This window comes from Acipenser ruthenus, chromosome 14 (genome assembly GCF_902713425.1).
Source record: "Acipenser ruthenus chromosome 14, fAciRut3.2 maternal haplotype, whole genome shotgun sequence".
Lineage (NCBI taxonomy): Eukaryota > Metazoa > Chordata > Actinopteri > Acipenseriformes > Acipenseridae > Acipenser > Acipenser ruthenus.
This window is the reverse complement of record NC_081202.1, coordinates 12,903,844-12,916,013: the sequence shown is the minus strand read 5'-3', so window position 1 is coordinate 12,916,013 and position 12,170 is coordinate 12,903,844. Positions and strand designations below refer to the sequence as shown.

Genomic DNA, 12,170 nt, shown 5'->3' with positions numbered 1-12,170 from the left:
GTACCAATATTGCATGAGTAAATGTTTTCATTGGCCAGCTATTAATTTATTTATTTTTAATTATGAAGTGCCGTGTTTTTTTTTTAATAGGAAATCCCAATGCTTGAAAACAAAATATACCACCTTCAGCCACTTCATAACATGTGGTTTAAATAAGAAAACAGAATGCTCTTATTTTACCATCTGGACCGATATATAATATTTAGTAAATTATTTCAAAACTGGTTTTCCGAAGCAGTTGTGACTGGATACAGCCGGTATACTGTGTACAGTAGCATTGACAATATAGATTATTATTGAAAGATAATTATTTGGGAGCTTAATGGCCTCATGCACTGGTATATACCTGGAGTCTTGAGTCTGAATCCACCTCAGGGGCCTGTTTTTATATTGCGTTTTCGATAAAATTGATAAGCATTCGACAGCATATAGCTCTTATTTTAAAAGAGTTTATACCCTTTTTTCTCTATATAATATACCACGTCGAAATGCCTGTCGTGTTTAAATGTGAAAGGTAATATGCATTAGGTGTGGGCAGAACATCTGAGTATTTGTACCTCTTAAATGATTCAGATTTGCTTTTTTAAAACACAGTTATTGTAGTTAAAGGAATGTGAAATCCCACATCGCTAATGTGCATCCCTGCATGTACTCGCACTCCTGCATGCACAATTACTTATGGCAAGTCGTTTTAACATGTACAGCATGACACAATTTGAGGTATCAAAATTAGAAATATTCATATCAAGAAACACACCATTTGTAGTTCCCATTTTTCTTGATAAAAAAAAAAATTCTGATATCATAAATCACTTATTTTTTTACTTTTGATTTCAAAGATAGCGTAATCGATATCAACGGGATTGCTGATATCAAAAACGTGTCTATTTTGTATATTTTTTTTAAGTCTAATGTGTTTTTATGCTTTCCAGACTTGCTACCAGAAGTACAAGACTGCCATATGAATTAGCATTGCCTTTCAGTCAATATATTTTTTTTTTAAAGATATATATAAAGGCCCAGGTCACAGCATGACAAATGTAATTTTAGCGAGTCTCATTTGGTTAAAATGTACTGAACATTTTAATGTGAATGACTATGAGCAGTAATAGGTCATGCATTGTGGTGGATTTCAAATAAAAATTGAAAGCACATCGATTTAGGCGGTTCTTACCAATACCCGCATTCCAGTGGATTATTTTAAAGGGCTACATGTTCTTTTATCATACATATATTGCCATGGCCCATAAAAATAACATGTATGACATTAAAGGGGGTTTCCTAATTATATAACAATTGTCGTCTGAAATTCAAATGGGTTTTATAGTGAAACATCTCATGAAGTATGATGAAAAAGTTACTGTGCTGTTGCTATGATCTAAAACTGCAACAGCACTGACAGTATTAGTAATAAAATGGAAGTCTTATATGCCATATGCTCATCTAGTTGCCTAAATGCCTAGTATCTGACAAATGAAATTGTATATTGTCTATTAGACAGTAATTGAATTATTAGGGTATTTTCTTCATACATTGTATATAACATCTTGAGGGAAAGTCACGATTATATTCAGGCCTATTGTGGCTCCTGTAAGACCGAGTTTAAGTACTTGTCTTAAATAAGATGTCATAGTGATACAGTTTTGAAATGCTTACATGATGGTAATATTAACGGAAAAGATACCTGAACGGTTGGTTTCACAGACCCCGATGAGAAGTAATCTTGGATTACTTTGAATTGCATTGACTATTTGATTCAAATGTTTAATAACCAGTGTGGTGTGCTGCGTGCTGTAAGTATTGGTACATGATTCACTAAAGCTTATGCATAGTTACAAAGGCAGCTGTGTATAGGTGTCACAATCATATTCTGTATTATATGTATTTTCATATTCATATACTGCCTATTCAGCAGAACCAGACAACTTCACATGTAGGGTGGGTATAAAGTGACATGATATAGAACTATTAGCTGCCTTTGAACTACCACACTAACTACAGTAATATGTAAATGAAGTGACTATTTATAATCATACTAACCAACATAACTTTTACTCTTTCATTAGAAAAGGATCCGTAGGATCAAACGTAAAAACAAATATGCATTAACCTTCAAGGAGGTGAGAGTATGCTGTAGTGTTAGTTATCTGCCATAATTTTGGGATTATAATCTTCAAATTCACAACTACATTTCTAGACATTTCTAGACAAAATAGTTAGACATTTTTTTTGTAATATTTATATTATTTTAGCTCAGTCACTTACAAATGTAGTACTTAGTGTGAGTTAAAACAGGGTTTAGTACAGTGTTTTAATCCCAGCATACACTAGATCAAATGACTTGCATTGGCATGAATGAGATGAAACAGAGCCCTGTATTTAAAATGTTAACTTTGTTTGGATGAACTACAGTGCATCATATTAATCAGGGAAGTCATGTAGGTCTGCCTGATGCTGTAAGTGACGGTTTTCTGTTACTGTCCTGTGAAGGAAAGTGAATGGATCAGAATATTTTTTTTAAATATCTTGTATTGTCCAGAGCCTTTGCAAATGAATCCCAACATTATGGCACACTTAGACGCTACTCTATTCTCAGTAGACAGCATGGTTTTACACTTTTCAAACTCTTAGTTTTTTCAATTAGTTTTAACCTGCTTGGCCAGTTTGAGGCATGTTACATGGAAAATGTGATTTTCTCGGTACAGGTTAAAAAATGTACTTAATAACGACGAGAGGGGCATTATTTACATGGGTATTACTTTTTCATTACCTCAGACGATTGGTGTAGGCATCCCAAAGGTTTATACGGGAAAACGGAAGCCTGTTTTCCAGGTAATGGTGGATGAAAGGTGGGGTTAGCGCTACAAGGCTCCTGAAGCTAAATTTGCTAAAAGAGCTTTTGACCAGCCTAATTTTAGGAAGTCAATAAATAAAGCCCAAAAGCATGAGAGTGCGCCTTGCCAAGATATGTTTTTAATACCCAAATCCAAAATTATATAATTGGCTTGGTTTACATGCATCTTAGAAATTCCACATTGTCTCTGTATTGTTGTGAGAATGTGATTTAGCACGCACGTGCTGTATCACGCACATTCCTCACGCTATAACAATTGCGCAGTCAAAACATACGTGACTGAAAAGGGTGGGGAAATCGCCTTCTCCTGCTAAAATGTTGCACAAATTAACTAAAAACTGTGTTTTTATTTTGATATTTACATGTAAACCAAGCTGTAGTGTACAACAGTGGGGCGTAGATCTGACAAAAAATGTAAATGTGGTGTTTGTTATCTACATTATACTCTTTTCAATAATTTTATAATATATATATATATATATATATATATATATATATATATATATATATATATATATATATATATATATATACAGACGTGCTCAAATTTGTTGGTACCCTTACAGCTCATTGAAATAATGCTTCATTCCTCCTGAAAAGTGATGAAATTAAAAGCTATTTTATCATGTATACTTGCATGCCTTTGGTATGTCATAGAATAGAGCAAAGAGGCTGTGAAAAGAGATGAATTATTGCTTATTCTACAAAGATATTCTAAAATGGCCTGGACACATTTGTTGGTACCCCTTAGAAAAGATAATAAATAATTGGATTATAGTGATATTTCAAACTAATTAGTTTCTTTAATTAGTATCACACATGTCTCCAATCTTGTAATCAGTCATTCAGCCTATTTAAATGGAGAAAAGTAGTCACTGTGCTGTTTGGTATCATTGCGTGCACCACACTGAACATGGACCAGAGAAAGCAAAGGAGAGAGTTGTCTGAGGAGATCAGAAAGAAAATAATAGACAAGCATGGTAAAGGTAAAGGCTACAAGACCATCTCCAAGTAGCTTGATGTTCTAGTGACAACAGTTGCAAATATTATTAAGAAGTTTAAGGTCCATGGAACTGTAGCCAACCTCCCTGGGCGCGGCCGCAAGAGGAAAATCGACCCCAGCGTGAACAGGGGGTCGGGGGTGAAAGAATAGTGTGAATGGTAGAAAAAGAACCAAGGATAACTGCCAAAGAGATACAAGCTGAACTCCAAGGTGAAGGTACGTCAGTTTCTGATCGCACCATCCGTCGCTTTTTGAGCGAAAGTGGGCTCCATGGAAGAAGTCCCAGGAGGACTCCACTTTTGAAAGAAAAACATAAAAAAGCCAGACTGGAATTTGCTAAAATGCATATTGACAAGCCACAATCCTTCTGGGAGAATGTCCTTTGGACAGATGAGTCAAAACTGGAGCTTTTTGGCAAGTCACATCAGCTGTATGTTCACAGACGAAAAAATGAAGCTTTCAAAGAAAAGAACACCATACCTACAGTGAAACATGGAGGAGGCTCGGTTATGTTTTGGGGCTGCTTTGCTGCGCCTGGCACAGGGTGCCTTGAATCTGTGCAGGGCACAATGAAATCTCAAGACTATCAAGGCATTCTGGAGCGAAACGTACTGCCCAGTGTCAGAAAGCTTGGTCTCAGTCGCAGGTCATGGGTCCTCCAACGGGATAATGACCCAAAACACACAGCTAAAAGCACCCAAGAATGGATAAGAACAAAACATTGGACTATTCTGAAGTGGCCTTCTATGAGTCCTGATCTGAATCCTATCGAACATCTATGGAAAGAGCTGAAACTTGCAGTCTGGAGAAGGCACCCATCAAACCTGAGACAGCTGGAGCAGTTTGCTCAGGAAGAGTGGGCCAAACTACCTGTTAACAGGTGCAGAAGTCTCATTGAGAGCTACAGAAAATGTTTGATTGCAGTGATTGCCTCTAAAGGTTGTGCAACAAAATATTAGGTTAGCGGTCCCATCATTTTTGTCCATGCCATTTTATGCCATTTTCATTTGTTTTCTTATTTACAATATTATGTTGAATAAAAAATCAAAAGCAAAGTCTGATTTCTATTAAATATGGAATAAACAATGGTGAATGCCAATTACTTTTGTCAGTTTCAAGTTATTTCAGAGAAGATTGTGCATTCTTTGTTTTTTGTGGCGGGGGTACCAACAAATTTGAGCACATCTGTATATATATATATATATATATATATATATATATATATATATATATATATATATATATATATATATGTATATATATATATATATATATATATATATATATATATATATATTAAATCTAATATAAAAAAAGAAAACAATTTATTCTCCACTGATGAAACATGGATCTCCTGCCTTACAACTGAATGTTTTAACATGCATTTAACAAGCTGTTAGTTCTGCCCTCGTGTTTTGATAAATGCAAGCAGAGGCTGATGTTCTGATATAGTTGTCTTGGGCTATATTAAGTCCGCCAGTGTTGTCAGCACTTATCGTAACATACTCCACCTTTAATCACAGCAGGAGAAATATCTGACAAGTCTTTGGTATCCCTGTAAGAGCTGACTTCCCCTGGTTTATCCAAATAAATTTGAAATAGTCTCAAATTTATGTAAAACCAGCTGCTCTAGCAGACAGCTTTTGTAGCAGGAATGCTGCATGTAATTGAGCATCATAGGATATATAGGCAGTATACAAGAAAATGCAGGCTAACTAGATTTTAAATTAGCTCTTTAGCAAATTGGGCATTGTTGCTAATGTGCTTTTCCAATCGCTGCCTTGCAATTGTTGTTCTAGTATATAGGTTAAGTGCATTAAATGATATTCCTGGTATTAATGTGCAAAGCTTTTAGATAATATATACAAACTTATCACCCCACCCCACATATAATTTAAACATCACCCCATGTTAAGGTAATGTTGTAATTCATTTTGACATCAAGGTGTTTTACATTGATTATCAAACCTGTATTTGTTTAAAAGAGAAATATATGACCTAGCTGAGAGTCAACCCCAGTGCTTTTTAAATTTCCCAGAGCCAATATGGTTATATATTTCTCTCTTACAGACATTAGATCATAATTGGTGATATGCCTACATATGGGCATACATCTTTAATGTAAATATACTTCAAGTTCAAGTTTGTATGCAAGTGGTTGCATGATAATGAAAAGGTTCAAATCAAACATTTCAAAGCAATATGCTGTATATTCAGAAATACATTTCCTTCCAAAATACATTTATCCACAATTTGTCAGATGAAATGTTCCTTGTAGCATCAATAAAATTAGTCATGAGATAGATGTTTCTTTCTTTCCCAGTGAGGATAATATAATGGAATATATCTAAATCATACAAAATTTTAATTTAGCTGGTAAAAAATGCATCATGTATTTCACCTCTTGGGTCCACCTCAAATGTCATATATGTATAATATAACTTTAAGCACTCTAATGACAAACCCCTCTGATTAATAAACAAATAATGAACATAAGCAATTTTTGTGAAATACACAGTTTTCTCAATTTTAAGTCGATGCATTTTAGCTGTTATGTGTATTCATCAAAATTGTCAAAATCTGACTTCCTGTGCTAAATGGTGTTTTTCAAGTTAGTCGTTGGCATTAAAGTAATTGTACATAACTCAAATGTGCAGTTTTGAAAAAAATGTTTTTCATTTTCATTTTCAAATGTGACATCTAGTATTACACTAAGTTAAATACAAATGTGTTTGCAAGCAATTAATTTAGAATGTCTGGCGCTTCCTGTGTCTTTTCACTTAGAGGGTGACATTTCCCCCAGCCCTTCACATACTTCTTTCCTGTCAATAAACAGTGAGTTGCTTCCCCTTTTGACTGACATGTTTTGAGCCAGTAACATGTTTTGACCCAGAAGACGCTGCTGCAGTGAAATGACCAAGGAGGTAAAGCGGTAACATACTTCATGGAAGAGAACTTAGTGCTGTACCAGATATTTGTTTTGAAATGAAAATACTTTGATGTAACGTGTTTCCTTAAAAACTGCACATTTGAGATGTAGGTATTGGAAGTGCAAAATGTATAAGCTTCATGGAATTACTTTAAGAGTGATATTAATAAGATCTGCCACTGTTCAAATAACTAAAATACAGCCCAGTGTCACAGATGATCTAATATAATTATTCTCACATATTCTGTGTAGTGAAACTATGCCATAAAAAACACATTAATAACATTGTGGTGAGATGATATTAACAATGTATTTTACATTATTTTAATAGCAATATAATAGCAATAATGTACAGTAGCAAATGTGTAAATGCAAGTGAATTCTTATCGAGTAAATCTGCGATGGAAGAATCGTTCAATATTGGAGGTTGGGAAGGGGAGAGAGTAAAAAGAAAATCTTGGGTGATAAATTGAGAATGTAGTGGAATTTATTCAGTGTTTTTTCTTTCTCTATCTGAATTGGTTTGATTTGAATTGTGTGGTGCATGCAATGTGTACTTTTTAATGTCTCTATGTGTTGTTGTTTTTTTTATTATTATTATAATCAATGCTTTTTTTATTCAATCTCATCTGTATGCAAATAATGTATATTTATTGTTTAAAGGTACTTATGCAACATTCAGCCATTAAAGCAGATTTAATCAAAACTAAAAAACACAATTAATGAAATAAATCACTTTGCAAAATATGAATTATTTTCATATTGTAGACCCCCATTTCATTATTATTATTATTATTATTATTATTATTATTATTATTATTATTATTATTATTATTATTATTATTACATGATATACTTTTATAGGTTTACCTCCTGCATGCTTCTTTTTACAAGACATTTTAAGATGTCCCTTGAGCTTTGATTATAAAAATACTTTAGGATTATTTTAGTTTTTTTTTTTTTTTTTTAAATCAAGAGGATTTATATCCTTACTTAATCCTTCAGTCATCTTGAAAGCTATAATATAGACCATGCATTGACAGTGTGGTTAGATGTTCATTTCATTGCCTCTAACTGTTGTGTTTTTCCCCTTTCCATGACCGGGTTGTCTGGATGGGGACCTCTACCTTCCTGAACCCATTTCTGCCACATCCATCATATCATGCATGCTGCTTGGCCTGTCCTTGCTTTGTTTATCCACTGCTTGTAAGAAACCGTGATTCCATTGCTCTGCCTTGGTACTAATTATGTTTTATCATTAAATGGTTTTTTGTTTTTTTCTTTTCCAACATTATTTTAAGAACTTAATCTTGAAAAAAAATTGTTTGTTTTAGTTTATGTACATTGTAGGCCATGATGTTATTTTGCAAAAAACGGTCAATGAAAAGGCATTTGTTTCTAACCTATAGTGGTATAATTTGGTTATCTAAACTCAAGGTCTATTTTAACAATCTAACCAGAAGTGGATTCCTTTAGTATTTTGTTTTAAGAAAACATATTAATATTTTTGCAGATATTTTATTTTAAAGACTGTCAGCCTTAATGTAAATCAGATAAGTATAAAGTGTGTTATAACACCACAAATAGTAAATGTAGCACAAAAGCAATGGGAACAACATCTCCAGTGATTATTGTTTGTTTGGAGAGATTTGGTAGTTTGTACAGGTGATTCTTTAGGCAGCCTAAATGCCAAGTTGTTAAGGAAAGGTGAGGACACATCTATTGTCTAGAGCTGTATTATTTCAGCCTGCGCTGTATAAGCTCTAACTGGCTTTTCCGTATTAACCTGCTTTCTGAAAGCAAAATATTCTGTTGTACAGTATGTCTTGTGCTGTTTTTAGAAGCATGAACAGTCTGAATACCGTAAGTCAGATTCTGAATCTCTTAATATGGTTTAATATACAGCAATGCAAAAATATTTTGTAGTATTACTGTATACTTTCTAAGTGTTTAAATTTACCAGAGAGAATCTAAATAACATGAAAATGATTTCTCAGCTTTTCCATTCCTTTCATGTACAGTGATGCATTTGCTGAAAGGCTATTTGAAGTTGATGGGCTATGCATTTTATCCACAATAATTATACAGTACCTTTATACAATTCTGCATAAAGATCACCATCATACATTTTCTTTTTTGGATGCCAGTTATTGTGACCCTTTTATTTTTGTAAAACCATAGCATTTACTATCATTTAGAAGACACTGTTATTTATATTAGAATTTGTATGTGCTTGCGTGAGTGCATCTCTGTGTTCAATTAAGAGGATATATATATATCCTCTTAATGCTTTAAGTGCCACTCTTGTATAAATACATCTGTAAATGTATGTATACAAGGGTGGTAATAACCTGCAGCAATTCTTACCTATATTTAAGTAAACCAAACAGTTAATGTCAAGTAGAAATGGTTTAGACAGATTTAAATTAAAAAAGGATGTGGTTCTGATGTTAAATAAAAACAGGCTTACAAACTTATGTATAAGTGCTACATAATGTTAACATTTCTCTAATGAAAGTAGTTTGCCAAGGCCCTGCCTATTAATGCAGAATGTTTTATAAAAAAAAATATTAAAATGATTCTTCCAACATCTATCGCCTCCTTCTTTAGAATCCCAAATTCCAGGAGCCTGTTACATTGGATTTTCTGGATGCTGAACTGGAGAATGATGTCAAAGTGGAGGTATGAAAGCCCTACAGCTATTGCCAAACATTTTACATCACCCTGTAGAAATAACTAATGTTGCTTCATAGTCAAACTAAACCTGCTAAATAATATTACATTAACATATTGAATTACATCCCGCTTTGTATTTTTCCATTTCAAAATCTAATATGAAATACTGTACTACTATTATGGCTTCCGGTTGACTTTTGCAATGTCATTCTTGTAATGTCTTTGATTACATGATGTTAAATAAAATAGCTTAATTATGTTCATATCGTTTGTTTTTTTTTTGTTTAAAATGATGTCACAATCCTAAAATTCTAGGTAATGCAAAACTTTTGGCCATGGCTCTAGAGCCTAAGGTGTGTGTACTAAATTAGCATGTGGAAGTTATTCTTGTGTTTTAGCTTATTATGGCCTGGTGGGTGCCTCTCTATCCTGACGTAGGCACCTTCAAGGAGGTGAGCTTCGCTACCCCCCACAAGAAGACACAGATGCAAAGGTGGTGGAGAGAAAGATCGAAGTAGCAAACAAACAGACATTTTAAATAGGGACTCTGATTAACTTAGCAGAATCAGATACCAGCTGTGCATCATATACTAGTTTAAGATGAACCTTAAAGAGTAAGTAGCAGGGTTCCGAATAATATAGCGTTATACGTCCCCACGTGTTGCTACAACTGTTTAAGTAACATACCTGTATTTTTCTTTTTATTGTTAACATCCTGACAACAACTTTCTACACTTTATAGTCTGTTTCAAAGATCTTTTCAAAATGGTCGCCCTAGTGAACTGGGGTTTGAGATCTGGGGTTTGAGAGCAGCCATTTTGAAAAGAGCTTTGAAACAGACTAAAGTTATAAGTGTAAAAAGTTGTCAGGATGTTAACAATGAAAAGAAAAAAATACAGGTAGGTTATTTAAACAGTTGTAGCAACACATGGGTACGTGTAACACTATATTTTTCGGAACTCTGATGCTTACTGTTTAAGAGTTCACTAGCGTGCATAAGTTAGTTAATAATAATAGACACAATTCTGTCAGTAAATGTAGTATACAGGGAAATATATATTGATTTTGTAATGTGATATTGTGTAACAACTGTAAGTCACCCTGGATAAGGGTGTCTGCTAATAAATCAATAATAATAATAATAATAATAATTTGGTTAATAGTTAATGGTTATGTTAATAGTTATGTTATATATCACATTCACAATCAACAAACGTTCATATATAGTGTACTGCATTACAAATACCAATGATAGAGGACTGAAGCCACCTTTTCCTTATGACAACGAGGGAGCTTTTGAGATTTCAAATGTTTTGTAAAAGTTCAGGAAATGAAGAAACAAAAATCATGATGATGGTAGCAATACTAATGCAACAAATCTTCTGTGTTCATTTATTTTTCCTTTATTGTCTAGATTCGACGGAAAATGATTGATGGAGAAAAAGGAGAGATTAAAATAAACACACTGGTGAAGTCTCAGGATGAGGTAGGTCAAGATAAGAGAGAAATTAACCACGACATAGAGGTCTGTTTTTAATGATCTGAACTCTTTACCTCTATATTAATCCTGCTGGTGTTTCCCCTTGGGTGATTTATTGACCCAATTATTAACATTTCTAAAAATAAAGTAAAAAAGAAAGGTCCACAAAAGGTTTATACGGGGGACACATTTTTGTTGGACCATGTTAAGATATGACACTATTTAGATCACGGGTGTCAAACTCAGTTCCTGGAGGGCTGCAGTGTCTTCTGGCTTTTGTTCCACCCAAGCTCTCAATTACTTCATTGGTCTAAAAATTGAATTAATCAGACAAATGTAATACTCTCCAGGCCTCAAAATGTTTTATAGGTATTGTACCTTGAATCAAGTGTATTTTTTAAATCATCAACTGTAAAATATGAAATCCATCCAATTGAACAATTCTGAGATCAGTTCTGCTAATTCAGATCTTAAGTTGGAATGAAAACCAGAAGACCCTGCGGCCCTCAAGGACTGGAGTTTTTCACCCCTGGTTGAGATCTATACATTTGTAACTGTCTTTGTGTTTAGTTAAATTAGGATTTTGTTATTTCTTATATACTATTAGTCAATTATTTTACTTTAATTTACTTTATGACCACACTGACAAATTGTATAGAATAGTGGTGAGAAAGCAGTAGTTTACTAACACAGTATATGCATGCTTATCAGTCTTTATGGATGCAAATGTACTTATTTTTTGTTTATATACATTTACAGAGGTATATTGACAAGGCAGTCAGAACATACACCTGGACCCCAGTGAATGGCACAGATTACGGGTAATTTGAAGTATTCGACACCTTCTATGCAGCACCTGATTGAAAGAGAATATTAGAGGACAACTTGTGCTCTGACTTCTTTTTTTCTGATTTATCTTTCTTTCACATTGTAAATATGGTCTGGAGAGGAGGGCTATAGTGGAAAGTTATTCACCCGAGGGAAGACTGTTGTTACCGACAGGGGGCTATAATGCACGAAGCCGCAGAAGGTAACAATAGTCTTCCCGAAGGGCATTTCATTTTCCACTATGGCTTCAGTATATATTTAATATATGAATCAGTCAAGAAAATAAGCGCATCTGGTAAAGGCGCTCCACGTGGAGTGCAGTATGTGCCCTATAGCCTGGAGGTTGCTGGTTCGGGTCCAGGCTATTCCACTGCCAACCGTGGACAGGAGTTCCCAGGGG

General features: G+C 34.0%; 1 protein-coding gene across 13 annotated transcripts in view; it reads left to right on the top strand.

Annotated features, from left to right (window-relative positions):
* The window catches only part of LOC117419874 (voltage-dependent calcium channel subunit alpha-2/delta-1-like), a 154,289-nt gene that overhangs the window by 118,551 nt on the left and 23,568 nt on the right, over positions 1-12,170 (top strand). For 5 of the 13 annotated variants that reach the window (XM_034033190.3, XM_058985861.1, XM_058985864.1 and 2 more), the window contains 3 exons: positions 9,397-9,468; positions 10,877-10,948; positions 11,702-11,763. In XM_034033190.3, the coding sequence (XP_033889081.3) occupies positions 9,397-9,468; positions 10,877-10,948; positions 11,702-11,763 (206 nt within the window). Of the gene's footprint in view, positions 1-2,066; positions 2,121-2,775; positions 2,833-9,396; positions 9,469-10,876; positions 10,949-11,701; positions 11,764-12,170 lie in introns of all 13 variants that reach the window. The other 8 variants (XM_034033191.3, XM_058985862.1, XM_034033197.3 and 5 more) reach the window with 3 other exon arrangements.